General features: G+C 37.9%; 1 protein-coding gene across 1 annotated transcript in view; it reads right to left on the reverse strand.

The window, feature by feature from the left end:
• Positions 1–3,888: 3,888 nt before the first annotated feature.
• The window catches only part of LOC121956064 (guanine nucleotide-binding protein G(i) subunit alpha-2-like), a 71,929-nt gene continuing 57,186 nt past the window's right edge, over positions 3,889–18,631 (reverse strand). The window contains exons 3-9 of the mRNA XM_042504151.1: positions 18,304–18,445; positions 13,787–13,947; positions 9,675–9,803; positions 6,711–6,840; positions 6,387–6,540; positions 4,726–4,940; positions 3,889–4,624 (exon numbers count right to left, since the gene is read on the reverse strand). Of these exons, the coding sequence (XP_042360085.1) occupies positions 4,750–4,940; positions 6,387–6,540; positions 6,711–6,840; positions 9,675–9,803; positions 13,787–13,947; positions 18,304–18,445 (907 nt within the window). The 3' untranslated portion in view covers positions 3,889–4,624; positions 4,726–4,749. The remainder of the gene's footprint in view (positions 4,625–4,725; positions 4,941–6,386; positions 6,541–6,710; positions 6,841–9,674; positions 9,804–13,786; positions 13,948–18,303; positions 18,446–18,631) is intronic.

Here is an 18,631-nt window from a genome sequence, read left to right on the forward strand (position 1 = left end):
ACAGACCACAAACCATGAAAAATCAAACTAATAAAATTGTGTTTTAAGACAGATTGAAAAGAGGATAAGGAGCTTGCATGTCTGATCTCCCCAGGGAGGTTGTTACAGAGCGTGGGGGCCCAAAAAGAGAAGGCCTGCTCACCCTCGGCCCCCTGCCTGGATGGACCTTGTTCAAAGCAGAATTTTGGCTCGTCAAAGCACAGGTGAAACTGATAACAATAACGGTGGCTTTGCTCCATTAGGTGTCCCAGTAAAGTCAATATGGACAACACCTGGACATCCCCTAAAAGGAGCTATCACTTATGTTAAAATATCTGTGCTTTAAATGTCTGCTGTGAAAAAGGTCAACTGTGGCAGGGCCAGCAGAGCCTCGGCTGAGGATTGTGCCAAAGTCTGATGTGTCCTGGTGCCTTCAAACATTTTTGGAAGTCTAGACTGAGTATCTGTAATAGACTTCTGTCATGTGGTTCGGAGTAGGCGAATCAGAATGGAGGCAGCGGGCGACAGAGACAAAGAGATGATTTCTTATTTCATGGAAACAGCAACTGAAGATCACACAAACAAATCAAGAATCCAATGGAAAACTAGGACCTAAATACAAATTAGACTGATGAGGGGATGAAGCGCAGGTGGAGAAAAAGAGTGGAGAAGCTCAGCTGAGGGGAATAAGGTGATGAGGCAGAGGAACAGGCAGCTGAGAGAAACTGAGGAGCAGGGAACTAACGCGGCTGATGCAGGACAGGTGTGCAGAGACAGCACAGTAACACAGGAGGGGAAAAACACAGTAAAACCCCCAAAATCCAGAAAACACAATCATCTCAATAATAAACCGATTTAGTGAAAACAAAGGTAGACAAACTAATAAACGCAACTTAAATGAGTCTTATGCAGATACTCAGTCCAGACTTCAGACTGCGACACTCGGGTTGTTAGTGTCTGAGACATTCTTGTGTGTGAATTCAGAGCAGGCTTTAAAGGTTATCAATAGTATCTTAACCCTTTGAAACCTGGATCAACATCAATTTTCTTGACACCTTTCACAATCATTTAACCCTCTGAAATTTGGGGGAAAAGAACATTCAGCAACTAGGCAAGTGTGGCAACATGCGTCCCATCACATACTGCAAAAAATGATTTAAAGGTGACTGGGGGGATTATCACATATTATCAAAAAACAGGGAGAAATACCCCCCAAAAAAATACATTTATAATTCTTAAAACTATATATTTAAAACTATCTTATAGGGGATAGCCTTTTAGGGGTTACATTCTGCCAACTAGGTTTCACTTAAAACGAGCAGAATTCAGTCTTGGTAACCCTGAGCATAAACACCAGTAACACAGTGACTCACAGACTGACTCACTGGGAGACAGCATACCAGTGAAGCATACCAGTGGCAAGTTGTATTTGAATTATTTTTTATTGGCTAAAAAAGCACTGGTGATTAAAACCCTCTAAAAAACTACAGTTTCTGAAGGACCTTATCTAAACCGCACCCATTCGCATGTGTTTAACAAGAAGTCCAATATGATGTGCCTATATTTATGTATTCACTCCCCATTCTTTCCCTGAGTTAGTGCCAAAGAGTTTTCTTTCAAAGAGTTTTCTCTCCTTGGAAATAAAACTCTTGTACCACCGTCTCTATAATCTCTCATGAGCTTTAAATGTATGTAAAATTTGCAATGCTGTCAGTTTCCCCGTCACATATCTCTGCAGTTCTGTGTCGTTCACGGTTGCTTCTTAATCCATCTCAACATGAGTATTCTGGAGGGCGTCTGCAGGAGATTGACAGGATGAGTCCAGGGGACTGTGCACTGTCATTAAACTAATATGAACATCATTAATAAGCCTGTTATCTGTGTGATACAATTTCACCATGAAGAGCCTCTCAGCCAATTTATATGCTGCTTAATCCAAACATAAGAGAGTTTGAGGCATGCTGTAACCATGAATCAGTCAGAATGAGGCATAGTGCAACTGTATTCTCTAATAATGAAAGGTGGTCCCTTCTGTCTTTATGTTACAGGTGTCTGAGTCCACTGCAGGGGATGTGGACACCCCTAATAGCAATGCATCTCTTAAACTCATTGCCAAAAAAATAGTTTGTTAAACAAAGTGTGGAGAGTTATAGCCTTGTCGTGGTGTTTTTAGTTAATTATTCATTAGGTAGTCATATTTAATAGCCATAATTTTGTTTAAGAAAAACAACCAAAAAACAAAAAGAAACACAAGGACAGATAAAAAAAATATTTCCTGCCCAAAACAGTGACTCTCACCTAACAGAGAGCATGTTAGTTTTGTTTCGTCATTAACACTGCACATGAATTTTCACACCTGTAAATTTGTATTTCAGTTGAAGCAGTTAACTATATTGATAGTGGTGTTGTAGTCAAGACAACCTTAAACCGAGACCAAGCCTAGATAGACCAAGACCAGACCAGCGCGAGTCCCACACTGCATGACAGTTATGATAAAATGTGGAACATGTAAACTCTAGACACTCATCAACTAATCTAAAAGATCCACATTCCCATAAAAACACCCACAGAAAACAAATGAAGATCCCTCTTCATTCATCTCTCCTTTTATGTATACAGTACACATGTATGAGACCACGAGAAATGTCTTAATAATCAGAATGCTTCGCAGAGGTGAATTTTATGTGGGTAATTTTTATTTGTTTTTTATGAGAAAACAAATACTAACACTAAGTAGCTGAAGTAAAGTTAACCATATTTATTCAGCACTCCTTTTTGCACAGATAATTGAGTGTTTTCTCCACAGCTGAATTGCTCTTTTGGGATAGATAAAGTTGTCTTGATCTTGATCATCTTGGCCGGTCTTAAAATAAAATCATGAGTCGTCTTTGGTTGAGACTGAGACCAGACTGAAGATAAAAGCATTCGATTCCGAGGCGAGACAGAGACCTTCAAAAAGTTGTCTTGAGATCCCGACTTATCGTTAGTACTACACAACTAATTTATAGTGTATTCTAGTATATTGTTTATATTGTGCATTCTGTGTGTATCATTTGATCTGTATTCTGTATTGAGATATTTTGATATATTTTATTTTTCTATTGACATATTCTGTGTATCTTGTGTATTTACTGTTCCTGTGATGCCTTGATAACATGCTGCTGTAAACCAAGAATTTCCCATTTTGTGATGAATAAAGTCTATCCATCCATTCATGAGCAATTGATATATGTACTTCATGTGTCCACTAGATGGTACCATCGGACAGTTTAAGGACGTGTCTCCAGTGGTAAGGTGTGATAGGTAGATCTGAATGTGTGTTGGCTGCATACAAGTGAATTATCATACCAAATATAGGTATGTAGATGTATTTAAAAAGGCCTGAATGGTCAAAAATTGGTGCATAAAGCAAGATCGTGTAACTTTATAAGGAAGAAATTATATTCTCCCTCTTAAAAATGAAAACAAACCCTTGCTCAGTTTCATACAGTCAAGGGTTTTGCTGTCATTTGCAGCCACATTAGCTGCTTTTCTGTATAATCTTGCTTTTGTGGTTAGTAATCATTATTTTAAACCCCAAGCACCATTGTAAACCCTATTGTATTATTTTTTTGTAATCTGATCCTCTTGTGTAAAAACAGTGAAAGTGTTAAGTCCCACCATGAAAAAATTAACAATACTACAAAAAAAAGGATAAACAACGCGCAGGAGTCAGGTGATCTCTACTTTTATTTAAATTAAATCATATAGGACTTTAAAGCATTTTAATATTTACCAAAAGACACTAACCTTTTTTTTCTGAATTAGATTTTCGTCTCTCATTAATAATCACTATATATTCATAGGTGCTAGGCAGTAAATGCAAGAAAAATATAGGCGCACAGTAGGTCAAACAGTACTGAAAGCATATCTAGGAATTGGTTGTAAACAGAAGTCAAGGCACAAACATACTGCAACAGACATGGAAATGGTACTATAAAAAGTGAAAGAATGTTAGGTACACACATACTTTAAATATCAGTTAGAATTTTGCCATAATTTCCCCCTGCACGTGAAGCGTTTTTTTTTTTTTCCTTTTCAACATTTTAACATTTTTTCTTTTCATTTTGTAGGAATGTTAGATAATTTGTGCAGATTACAGAGCTAATATTTGCCATGTTGAGTCATGCAGAACAATATACGGTTTGGCTATGAATGATGAACTCATGTAAACATTATAAAAAAAAAAGCACTTTCCTTTATCAACCATATTTTATGTCCATGCCTGTGCTTCATCTCTTAAAAAATAAGCTTCATGTGATTAAAAGTTTAATAATTTGCACATCAGAATCTCTAAAAGTAAAATGAATGCATTTATATAAAAAAGTTTTCCTTTGCTTCCTCTAGTAATTGAAAAAAAAAGAAGAAAAAAAGAACAAAAATACAATAATAAATGTTGATTTTTGTGGTCATAGCCCAAAGAGTTAACGATACGAGCGGCTGGATCAGCATTGGTTGAAATTCTGCGAGGCTCGTTGGGTTTTCAGTCTCTTAGGTGTCTTTATAAAAAGCAGATCAAAGCAGAAATCGTGGTTGGCCAGTGCAGTCATTCATGATGTGTGTATATTCCCCCAATTTCAATGGTCATCAGAACTCTTCAAGTAATCTAATAAAGCACAAAAACACACAGAAACAGTCATGTCAAACAGGATTCATGCTGTGACTTGTCAACAGAGCTGAGCCACTGAGTCATTTCTTTGAACTCACCTTGACTCTTTCTCAGTCAAGCTTTTAGAAGAGGCCGCAGTCCTTCAGGTTGTTCTTGATGATGACATCAGTGACGGCGTCGAACACGAACTGCACGTTCTTGGTGTCGGTGGCGCAGGTGAAGTGGGTGTAGATTTCCTTGGTGTCCTTCTTCTTGTTCAGGTCCTCGAATTTGGTCTGGATGTAAGCCTGAGCCTCCTCGTACTTGTTGGGGCCTGAAAGACAAAAAAGAGTGTCAGAGAGCTTCAGCCTGCTGACGGGATCAGACAGTTTTAGTTTAATTTCCTTTAAAAAGTTGAATTCATTTTTCCTGATTCTGCTCAGTTTGTGCTTCTCTTATATTCCCATTACATCTGAGTCACATAGATAATCTCTGAATCCATCGACTATTGGCCTGACGACGATTTAGCTTTTGGGGGCAGAGGCCAGTATCGCGGGTGTTCTTGTGTAGCCAGCGGATATCCGGACTTCCTGCTCCCTGTGCTGGTCATTGTTTACAGTCCGATTAACAACTTCAGACACTATGTACACAGAGTCATGATGCTCTATAAACAGATATCTGCATGTAAATGCAAATAAAAATGACAAAAAAAAAGTTCAAATTGTCATCACATGATAGCTGTTGGTTTCCAAATTAGCATATCAGCCAAAACATTTCAGCACATACTTTGCTTTTCTGCATGCAACCAAAGCCTGCTCCAGTGTGATGGGCCAATACTCCTCTGACTACAAACGAAAACCAGAAAATTTCTAACCACAAAGTCTAGTCCTGTTGCTTACAGATTTAGTATCAGTACACAGATATCTGTCTATAGAGACTGAAGAACGACTATCCAGTAATATTTGAATGTGGTGGTTAAAAACACGTGTTGACGTTCTGGAATCTTTAAAGACTTTTTTAGTCATCTGGATGACTTTTTTTTTGGTCCAGATAGTTTCATCATCGAAAGACACAAAGATTGGAGCTCAAAATTATGTCAGATTGACTTTGCTTAATTTATACAATTTGAACCAAAATGTTTACAGTTTTACCTCCAGTCATTTCCATTTATATTGATGTAATGTTCTATTGTTCCACTTTTTTATATACTTTTACTTTTTGTATGAACAAAGAACAAAAGAGAACTGAGACAGTACAAACGATCAGTGATAAGAGACGGAGAGAGATGTTTTTACCGATTTTCATAAAAAAGCGTGTTGATTATTTCTTGTGATGAACATAAAAAGGAAAGGTCATTTCTGGTCATGTGGATCTGTAAATCCAGTCACAAATAAAGCAATTAGTTAAAAATAATTTCTATCATGCAGATAACAGAAAATGTCCTCACCCAGATGGTTAGAGGAGTCTTTAAGGATTTTGGAAATACTTTTATCCAGTCGTCTTTTAATTGTTGTTACTGATAATAATTTTTTTTGAGAAACAGATCTGTGTGACTTGAATGCGATCTATGTGAAAGGGGGACAGACTGCAGCTAGATTTCTCCTTGTTTTATGCTTCTTTTACAGGAACAAGGAAGTATTGCATCAAAAAATATTGCAAGGTTTAATTTGAGACTAAAATTTGCATTGTTATCAGTAAAGTGGTTGTAAAAATGAAAAAGACAATCATAAACTGAGGTTTTGCCAGTCGGCCCTGTTCTGTGTTTGTAGTGAGACTGTACCGGTGTACTCGGGGAAGCAAATGGTCAGAGGGCTGTGGGCGATCTTCTCCTCGAACAGGTCCTTCTTGTTGAGAAACAGGATGATGGACGTCTCTGTGAACCACTTGTTGTTGCAGATAGAGTCAAACAGCTTCATGCTCTCGTGCATCCGGTTCTGGGTGGGACAAAATGCGGAGATGAAGAGATTATTAGTGAGCACAACTAGGGCACATAAAGGAAATGAGTTTACTGAAAACCCAACCTCTCCTCCGAGTTTAAATCATCCCAGGAAAGGGGATCAGCTGTGAAACACACGCAAAGCTTTTTCCTTCAATCTTAACTCACCATCTCCTCGTCCTCAGCCAGGACCAGGTCGTAGGCGCTCATGGCTACACAGAAGATGATGGCTGTGACTCCCTCGAAGCAGTGGATCCACTTCTTCCTCTCTGACCGCTGGCCTCCAACATCAAACATCCTGCGTAGACACACACAGAATAAACATGCCATTTTTAATGGGAGAGTGGCTGGGACTGAGCGCGGGAGAAACAACACTTTTCATACTGACAGACAGCAGCTTCAAGGTCTGCCTCTGGAAATGTGTGTGCTCTCTCCCTCGCTGTACAGCGAATACATTTCTGCCTTTTCCTCTCTTCAGGGCAGGGTGTTTCTCTGCACAGGCCTTGTCATTTTTCCTGGCATTTGTTGGCATTTTGGTTTCAGTGCAGTTGCTGTGGTAACAGGCGGCCTTAAGTCAGGTTGAGGCATGGCAGCAGCGACATGTTTTTCACTTATATGACTTATTCATGGAGACGGAGGGTACCTACAGTAGACAGATGAGGGAGGATGCTCGTCTGGACGGTGCCACACTGAGGATTTTCTCCACCTAACGCTGAGGGAATGCTTTTTAGCTGGCAGCTAAAGGTGGAGTGTAACCATTTGTAGCAGCACAGAGCGACACAGCTAATCTTTCTGCTTAGCTGTTTTCACTTTACAGAATTCGGTTCATTAAAGCACAACTTTGACTTCCATGGGCAGCCAGCTTTATGCTGAGTAAGTAGAGCTCATTATAACAGTGACACACTTTAGACTGTTCACCTCAACTGTGCGCTCATCTCCAGCACTGCTTACATAGGCTGAATATATCACTGCAGTGCAGCAGTGAAGAGGTGCTGGAGGTAAACATGTGTTAGCTGGATTTAGTTTATGTCATCCAAAGAGAAATAAAATAAAACAAGACGTAAATATGAGACTTAACTATTTCATATGGACAAAAACCAGACATAGAAGGTTGTTCAAGCACACACACACACACACACACACACACACACACACACACACACACACCGTTTTATTTCTTCTGCCTTGATAAAGCAGCAAAAGTTTAGTCTGACTGAAAGCCTTTTCTGATCTTTGATATTTCACAAACAATTTCTTTCCTCTGTAGTTTCCAAAGCCTGATTGGTGACTAATGTCTCCATCAGATATAAAGTACACCGTGTTTGTGTGTGGTTTGAAGGCTGCCTTCAGATTTCGTTATCTCATACGAATAGGGGAGAATTTATTGTCAAAACTCATAATGACAAAACATTTTCATTCTAAAGACAACAAACTTCTGAGAAGAAAAGCATTCAAAGTGACAAACTGAAGAGGCCAAAATGAGTTTGTATACCGCAATACATATTGCCATTACTGTTATAACCACTCAGTTACACAGAAAAATCCCACACATATGCATATTATTTGTGTGGGATAACAAAGAAGAATTCAATTTCTGTGTGTGTTCACTGAAGGTTTCCCCCTTATCTATTTCTCTGTGTGAGCAACATGCGGAGTCCCCACTGTAACAGCACTGAGTGGGACAAGCTGTTTGGGTTCAAGGCAACGAGACAGCAACTGCACAAATCGGAAAACAAATGTTTTCCTTTCTGCTAACTATCGACTTTCCAAAGAGGAGAATCATTGTACAAACAAACAGAAAACTCTCAGTACAAACATAAATGCGTGACTCATAAGCGCACACACATTCATTTTCCTCGGTCAGCAATTAAATGGTGTTTGCTGCTTTTTCAAATGACTTGTAGTTTTATCTGATTTATTTTATTTAATTTAAGCTTTATCTAACTAGGAATAGTCCCACTGAGATTAAAAATCTCTTTTTCAAGGGACTCCTGGCCAAGACAGCAGCAGAATTTCACATAAAGAACAAAGAGACTACAAACACACCAGCAAAAGTTAAAACAAACGGCATAAAAATTCACTCACAAGACCTCAAACAAACAGCGTTCAGGAACCGGACATGTGCATTCTGTGTTCAAAAGGCCCTTAATCCTGTTTTTAGTTTAAAGGTGACACTGCAGCTCACAAAATGACGGAGCAAAAATTTTGCGGGTTTGAGGAATGACATACATAAGCTAATCACATGACCAAAGGTTGCAGAGCTGCTGACAGTTTTAGGAGTCAGTGGAGAACATAAATAAGGTTCATGGAAAATGGCCTCATAAAGAAAAGTGTACCAGTGTTTCTCATACAAACTGCAATGATGTGTGCGGAAACCTGAATAAGAGACAAATCGCAGCATGGCACACTGAATCCAACATTTTCAAGCAAGATGAATTTGAGTGCATATTTAAAATATCTCAACCAATTGCTGACAAAAAATGTCGCTTGAAGCTGTTTTTTCCTTGACCTAAAAGGGAAACAGCATTTGTTTCTATGAAAGAAATCCAACTCACCCTGAGCTTTTTTTTTGTAAGACACTCGATATGATGTTTGAAAGACAGATTGTCTTCTAAGAAGAAACCCAGGTATTTTTAAATTGAGTCTCATTCCATCACCTTGTTATTGTTATTATTATTACTCTCTGATGCATTTATAAAAGTGTTGATTGAAAAATTCCTAAAATACAAATTTTTTCAGGCAACCATCACAGCTATTCAAACTGAAATGTGTCGATACATGTCAGGCGGTGAGCATGAGCCTAAATTAATAATTGCTTTCACCTGCTGCGCCTGAGTCCCGAGGGCAAAACCTTTCTGGTAAGTTTGGTTACAAGATGATCTTAACAAAAAAACAAGCTATTAAATATAACTGTATGTCCTTCACTGTGTGAAACAGTGCCACTGCTTTGTCTAATTTCAATGGAAGTATATTTGCAGAGGCTGTTGTTAAGTAATGAGTCGGGTTTGGCCTTTTGAAGTTGAATGAAATGCTGAGCTGTACAATATAAACATGATTTGCATCTTAAACCCTTTTTAACAGTGTTTCACAAAATGAGCAGCTCAGGGAAAAGCTGTAAACGAGGGATCTTACTTGAAGTGCAGTTCCTTGAAGGTGAAATGCGTTTCCACAATGCCGGTGGTCTTCACTCGGGTCCGCAGCACATCTTGCTGTGTGGGGATGTAATCTGGCTTGCCTATCCTCTCCAGGTCATTTAGATAGCTGATGAGAACACAAAACAATATGTCAAATTAAAAGCACTGTCCTGTAACCTCACAGAGAAAAGAGATCTTAAGTGGTTATGTTAAAGTAAAGTGTAAGGGTTGTTTCAGGTTAGAAGTCTCATCTGTTTCTTCGCACAGACGTGAGAAGGACAGAAGTGCCTTGCGTTTGCTCTCTAACAGCACCGTGTCGTCTCAGCACAGTCAGGTTCAAATTTACAGTCATATTACAGGTGCGGTCATAAAACACAGAGACTGCTGCTCTACCTCTGCTAACTCCATTCACACAGTCCACACAGCCTGCCTGTTTCACTTCACAATCATGAATAATCATTTCATATAATGTAAATGTTCTATTTGATAGATTTGTGTAGGGCTGCAGGGTATGGGAATAATATGCGATAACGTCATTGAATTTCTACATTACTTGCAATATATAAACAAATATTTAAGTGTACTCAGTTCTGTGTTTTCTGCTGCTTTCAGTATACTGATAAGATACAACAAATTGCTTGTGAAAAATGTGTCCATCATTCTTTTGTTAAACATTGAACTGAAAACAAAAGGCACCAATTTAAAAAGAAAAATGAGAGTTCAATTTTTATGTGCAGTTTTATACTAACACTCTCTTTCAGCAACCTCAAAAAATATGACAAAATGCCTTGCAGGATTTCTTAGGTAAACAAATGAAAAAAGTAAACAGACAGTGTTACCACAGTATAATTAAAAATGAAAAAATATATAGCATTTTTGAGAATCAACTGTCATAAAAGATATTATTGAGATAATCAAGTGTATCAACATTTTCTTACACTCTTCCTCCAATTCAGTATTTGAATGTTACTGTAGAACTTCTATTTTACCACTTTGTCTTAGCTGAAAGGAAGTTATCTGTCCTTGACAGTAATGTGTTGACATTCTGCTATTGTCTACATATTTTGTGTTGTTTTGAATCGATTTAGAGGGAACAGGGTGTGTGCGAGCGTGTGTGCAAACATGGCCAAATAAAGCAATCTGACTTTCCAGGCCAGCGTGCCTAAAACCTGATAAAAGCACTAAATACAAGACCACAGTCAACTTTTACTCATATAATGTTACCATGGGAGACACACAATACGCTAAAAGTATTTTGTATTATTCTTTCAGTGCAATAAATAACTGCATAAAAAAGGCAGTGTTGTATAACAAAACGTTGGTGCTGGATGTAATCCCATACAAGCCGCAGCCTGGGTGCAGATATTAGAGCCTTAGCATCACTACTGCATGCCACGTGTTTGACAGTTTAATCATAATCCTGCTCCCCACAGAGAGAGGTTTAGGCTGCTTTTGTAGTCCACACATCAGATATTGTAACACTGATTGATTTGGCCATTGGGTTTATAAGCCCTGAAGATTAATTGAATTTGGTCGGCTTATACTCTAATAAGAAAAGGTACTTGACTGCAGTGTGAAAAAGAGTTGTCAGTGGCAAAATAATGATAATTTTATAGGTGTTACAAGAGAGTTTAATACCACCTCACCTATAGGTGGGCAATATATCGATTATACTCTTTGTATCACGTCTGGTTTCACTTGGAATGTATAAAATGACTATATTGCAAAAATTGTTACAGAATTTTATTTAAAAAATGCCATATTATTATGACAGTACTTTATTTAACTTTTTTTTAAATTACAGTACTTTATTTTACCCCAACAGTTCCTTATCAACCATAAAAGTACCTTGTTTAACTTCACTATAACAGTCCTTAAAGTTATTATAACAGAACTTTGTTTAACTTTTCATTACAGAATTTTATTTAACTTAAACTTTTTTATTTAACCTTATTATAAAAATGCTTTATTTAACTTAAATCTAACAGTACTTTAACAGTATTATAAGAGTACTCTATGTAACATTTTATGGCAGTATTTTATTCAACTTTTTAAAATAGCATTTTACTGAACTTTATTAAAGTCAAGTACTTTCACCATTTTTTATAAGGTATTTATTTAATCATTTTATAACACTACCTTATTTAACTTTACTATAACTACTTAAACTTCATTATAATTACTTTATTTGCTTTATTTAACCTTATTAAAACAGTATCTAGTATCCAGTATTTAACTTTACTACAACAGTACATTAACTTTATTATAACAGTACTTTAACTTAATTATAACACTTTTTTAACTTTATTGTAACTGTGGCTTATTAGTTAAGTATTTTAGAAGTCTACAGTAGTTCAGAGAAGATTTCAAAATATTGAGATAAATCCGTTGTATCATATGCCTAAAAATATTGTTATATTATTTACAGGCCATATCACCAAGTCCCAACTTCACCATGTATATTTTTGTTTTTTTAGAGATCTAGTGTGGAACCATAAAAGACACGATATTGCTGTACACAAAACAGTTACAATGTATGAAAGGAGACCATTTCATTTTTATAAACCCAGACATGTGCAAAGGTCTTGTTTCCTGAAATAATGGCAGCTGGATCCATTATTTTCAGAGTGTGTAGTACATGTCCCTGTCTATCAAAGCAGTGAGAGAGAAGAGAGAGATCTCTGTAAATTTGAGCTCTGCCACCTCTCTCTCTCTCTCTATCTTTCCCTTCCTTTCTCTGGCTCTCAGCAGGTGCTCAGAAACGGATTATGGTCTAGTGCCAGACTCATTTAGTCCTCTCTTATAGCAACCGACTCTCTCAGCGCTCTACAAAGCCATGATGAAACACCGTCCGCTCTCCCAGCTACTAAATGTACGGCCCTGTTTAATGGTATGCTTCCAGGTCCCCTCGGCTTTAACAAGAGCAGTGAAGCAGAGATGGAGAAGTTATGATTACACTGGCCAACACAAACAGCGAACAATATCACTCCCCCTGGAAGTTAAATAAAGCTGTGACTGCAAAGTAATCATTGCTGAAATACTTAACACTCCCCTGACAGTTTACAGCACATTCTGGAGGTGTCATAGCATTATCAAAGGCCTTGTGTATGAAACAGAAATCAGTGCAGTTAATTCCTGCTGCAGCTGGCTGTGAATGAGGCTGAGGCTCTCTGTTTTCACTGGATTTCCATTTCAGAGCAGCAGTGCATCCCAGAGGGGTCAGAGCGATAACCACCTCTCACCTCTTACCAACAGCCTCTCTCAATTACCCAATGCTCTCCTTGCTATTATACTGCTACATTCTAACAATGCGGCTCAGAAATGAGGGTCATTAAGGTAATTAAGACCTGCGGAGAGAGGCTGAGGTTGCTGTGTTGCTGCAGATTAGCAACACAACTGGTCTTAAAATGAAATTCACAGGTTAAACAAAACATAAATACCTTCACTAACAATAACAGTAGCTGCTCTCTATCAGGGCACTCTCCACAGCCAGTGCTGTGATGCTGATAAAAGTGAATCCAGCAGAGAAAACCTTTGAACAACCGAAGCAGAGGATGGTGTTGGAGTAATAGCCAAAGAAAAAAGTGACTAATAAGGATATTTGGGCAGCATGGCCAACTTTAAAGGAAGTGGTAGGTCTATTAAAGATTATCCTAAATGCAGGGTGAAGGACATGAAATATATTACAGAAATTCCTCACACTTCCTGCTCTGCCTTTCAAATTGTGATTTAAAAAAAAAAAAGCCTTATCACAGGGTCAACCGAATCACTTATATTTTAAATATATTAAAATCAACTACAACTGATTGTTAATACAATAATTTCCAGGTGAAAATCACAGCAACCTGTCCAGGAGTGGGCGCATAAAATGATAAGCCTGGACGCTACAAAACTTTTTGGGTGTATGCATCAGGCGAGCAACTCCATTGGATTTAATAGGTACCATCTTTGGTCCGGTATCTAGGTATTATTAAAATCAATTGCATGACATCACAGTGATTCGGTCTATATACTGATATTTACAACCTTATCCCAGCTTTTATCGATTTATCATCATATCATCATCATCACAATATCCTTGATGTTATTTGATGTTATTAAGGCACTTACTAGGCTGCTGAGTCATTGAGCTGATACTCTCGGGCCCGTGTGAAACAGCTCTGGACGCCGCCGTCGGCCCACAGTCGTTGGATGACGTTGGACAGGTCTTCTGGCAGGATGCCCTGCTCCTCTGCTGCTGCTGACAGGGCAAACAGTTGGCGGGCATCGTCCTGACAAGAAAAGACACACACACACACACACACACACACACACACCACAAACACACACACACACACACACACACACACACACACACACACACACACACACACACACACACACATTAGACAGAGTAGGTCCCTAAAAAAAGATATCAAGTGTATTAACCCTCATTATTTTTCCTCGCTGGACAAAGCTGATAAGGTTGACACTGCAAAGCTTTATTTAGGACTTCCTCTTCACATGGCTGGTGTTCCACTTATCTCTCTAGCAAGGCCCAGTGATGGTGGGCTTCAATACATTTTATTACCACAAAGTGTTTGGTACTGATAATTGCAGCTAGAGTACTGATTACTGTAGCATTGCTCTCATCATTGATCTTCATGATTAACTGACAGTGACTTTACTTGAACGTAACCAACAGTAATGAGAACAACAAAACAAAAACCGAGATTCATTGGACTGGTCATTTTCTGCATTAACTTGCCTGGCAGACTTAAATTAGATTTCAAGAGAAGTCAGCAAGCTGTCTTGCCAATATACAATCTGTAGCTTGCTGTTGTTGTGGGTATCCAGTGTGTGCTTGTGGTAATTGGTGCTCTTTAAAAACAGCTATCTCAGTCTGCTTTACTTAGAAAGTGCAGATAAGAGCTACAACCACTGGTTCCACGATGGAAACAACAATAGCATTTTTCTTTCCATGTTACGTAATTTGAAGTTTGTGCAGCCCTCTGCATAACAGGGCAGCAAAGAGTTAAGAAAACCAAAGGTGAGGATTAGTATGATCACAAATGATGTATCCATCCCTGGTTGAATTGGCCCTGGGCCATCACACAGTCATCCATCAAACTTCACACTGTAATGCATCAATCTATTAAGGTGGATGGCCTGGAGAAACAGATACATCAAGTGGTAGACACTACAGCACATTTGTTTTTACATTAGTAGTATTTACTTGCCTTTATCACCCTAAGATACTACTACTAATTCTGAACTGAACATTATTTTTTTCTCATTAAGAGCATAAGAAGGGGATTGTCTTCAGCTTACATCACCCTCAATACACCACTCTAACCCTTTGCGTTTGACACTGAACAAAGGCTTACATAAACTTTTGATGTTTGCTAATGAGAGCAGACTTCCATGCACTAGTTAACCACTGTCTGGCCTCCAGTTGATCTTAGCGGTAGGTCACAGTGAGTTAGCAGCCCTTTTCTGTGTACCACGTGGTAGTAATCAAAATCCTGTGACAACATAAGCTGTTTCAACTGGACGTCAGGAGATCAAAATGCAGAATGCCACGGCTTTCCGATACCTACGCTCACCTTCACCAACCCACAGGCCATCAGTTACTTCACCCCCAAAATGAGCAATTGTTTGTCACTCTCTCTGCATTTCATGAAGTGGGGAAGAAAACTTTTTCTCGCATGCATCCACATTGAACAAAGTATCCAAAAAAAGCAAACACTCTTGAAGAAGTGAAGGAGGTCAATGTTTTACAACAGCAAAACCACATCAAAACATCTGTTAACAAATGCTCACACAACTTGTCTCATTTATCCAGTTGTATGCTCAGTACTTCCAAAAAACACAAGCATTTTTACTAAAACCGTAACATATAAAACACTTCTGCAAAAACTGTCTCATGCACGGACCAGAAGTGTCCCTGCAATGTTTATGCAAAACAGTTTTAAATACTGACTGCCTGGGAAGTGCTGATCATATAACTGGATAAAGGAGACTTGAAATTTTACTGCACAAGTTGTGTGAGAGTTTGTAAATGGATGTTTTGAATTAGCTTTGCAGTTGTTAAATATGGACCCCATGACTTCAACTCATCGAGAATATTTGCCTATTTTTGAGTCTTTGTTCACTGTGAGGGCACGCAAGAAAAACGTTTTCTTTATGAATTAAAAGAAACATAGAGTTAGTAATTGAAATACAAATGATCATTTAGAGGGTGAAATATTCCTTTAACCTTAAATAGTCTTATGATACTGTCATGAGAATGTTGCTTTTGATGTAAAATCAGTTGACAGCAGGTCATGGAAGAAATGACACACTGTTAAATATCCAACATGACATATATATATGTGGGTGCATAAAGGTATACACTTTACAAACTACTATTTGGTTACTAATAGTTTTCAGCGCTTGTCGTGTTTTTAAATGGTGAAAGCATCCTGTGGAAAAAAAAAAGGCAATCAGACCAACTATTTCAGTCACACGCTGATTTTGGATTATTGCTGAATGCTGACTGTGTTCCCTCCGGCTGTGAGACAAATATTGTCTTTTTAATTGAAATCCATGAAATGTTCCAGGATACTCAGAGCTCTCTGAAGGCCATTACAGTGGGGGAAGGTGTAACTCAAATAACCTAAATCAGCAGAATTTGTCATGCAGCGCTAGCTACCTTGGCAGAGCCGATACTGACATATACCAGGCAGTCAAAAAGCTCTTTCCACATAAAAACCATGTTTATCCAACTCCTCTGGAATGAAGGTCACCAAGGAGGGTGAAATGTGCAGAGTACAAAAGTATCAAAGATGTACAGAAACTGCAAAGTAAGGCATTTATGGTTACAAATAAATCTGCATGTAATTGCCTGCATTGCAGAACGCATGTTTTAGTATTGATTTTAAACACTTCACACGACACATTGCTTCATTATTTCCAATTCAGCAACTTTGACAGCCTGAAGGGAGATCAGATTTTCCAATGTAATATTTACACACTCATAGTAACATGTAATATCTAAGTTAACAGCAAGAGAAACAAACAATATGAGCTGAAATATTTGCCATTGAGTTGAATTGTCGAACTATGTATGAAAGCTGCCTCTTTTTTCTCGGCACAAATGAAGCATAATCTTTTCAAATTCACTTTGATGTAGGAGTTGACTGATCACTTCATCATCTATAACTAAACATACTTACTTATAAATTATCTGTCCAATGATCTGTGAGAATAGAATATATGAATCACACTTGTGACACTTGGGTTTATATAAAAAAGAATGTAGTTTTCTCACCTCATGACTAATGCCTGAATTTTATTTCTGTCGTCTAATCTCCCTAGGAGGAGATGATTTACTGTTTCCTTTAACAAAAACACACTCACACACTGACACATACACACATAGAAGCAGGGACAGAAAATATATGGCACCACAGGAGTCCATCTCAAGCATCTGCTACCCAGAGTTGATTTCCAAGTACAGACTGTCACACCGCACTTGAGAGAAATTCTTAAGCTGTATAATTTCTACCGCCTCAAATCCTCAAGGCTAGATATGGGTGGTAAGGATGGAGGCAGAGTGGAGGCATTGGTGGTGATTAGTAGAGATGATATCTCTAAACTTAGTGTGGAAATATTACACTGTGCTTGAACAGGTTTCAAGAAGGTTTTGTTCTGTGTTAATTTTGCTTCTACTTATGACGTCAACAGCCTTTTATTCCATGACTAAGTAGAGATGATGATGAAACGGAAACAACATTGAACAAAAATAACTGTGACGATATTTAAATGAAATATTGTTGATGTAAACAGTCAAGACTAAAATGTAGTTTAAAAAATAAAAAACAACCAAAATATCTTCATTTACATTTAAACAAAAAAAGGAGGAGAAAAAATATTGTAGACTTTCATTTTCCTTAATGCAGGAGTTCCATTTCTGTGCTGCGTACACCATATCAGGTCTACATTGGCTATTGGATATCTGGATATGTTTCCTATATTGATACCATCAGAACACTTGACCTCAAAGCTCATTCTTAATCATTCAACCTGTCTTTTTTTTATCACATAATAAGATAAAATCTTATGTCAAATAACTTTGAATAGACCGACTGAAATGTTCAACACAGTCTGACAACTAAAAAAGACTAAAATGTCAACAGTTTTTATCAACTAAAAATACCAAATTAGATCATTTAAGACTGAAATGTCCAGACTTTTAGTCAACTAAAACTTGACTAAAACAGAATATGATAAAAAACTAACAAGGACATTTGATACAGAACTAAGACTATGACTAAATTAAAAAGTAGCTTACGAAATTAACACTTTTTTTGGTACTGTTGTGAACATGGGAACAGTACTTGAAGCTGTTTTCAAACGTAATATGTGTTTATTAGACTAACATACTTTTAGTGATTCCAAATAAAAGTGACTCACTGATTGTAGATGCTCTCAAGCTGGCATATCTATCCAGTTTTACAGTGGTTTACGTTATTAGCCGCACAATCCTCTTACTACAACACAGCTGCCATCTTTGCTGTGTTTCAAACCTCAACCAACCTGCCGTAGAGTGTGACAATGTGTAAAAAGTTAAAAGTTTCATTGTCAACTTTACTGCAGAAACTTACCGCTCTGGTAGTTTCCTCGTAGTCGATCTTGAGGTTGGCCATGGCTTTGATGATGGCCATAATGGACTGGATTGTGTTGCTGTAGACAACAGCTCTGTACTGCTTGCACTCTTCTTCTGAGTATCCATCCTCATGGATAATCCTGAAAACAGAGACCAGAGGGAGGGAGGATAAAAGAAAGAGAAAAAAAGACTAGTGTTTAATTTAGGCTGAAATTACAATGTGACAATGGAACATAATAATGACATTATTATTTAAGATTACACAATACACACCATTGCGTAAAACACTGGTTCCCAAAAAGGGGTTCTTGTACCCTAGGGGGTAC

This window comes from Plectropomus leopardus, chromosome 2, assembly GCF_008729295.1.
Source record: "Plectropomus leopardus isolate mb chromosome 2, YSFRI_Pleo_2.0, whole genome shotgun sequence".
Lineage (NCBI taxonomy): Eukaryota > Metazoa > Chordata > Actinopteri > Perciformes > Serranidae > Plectropomus > Plectropomus leopardus.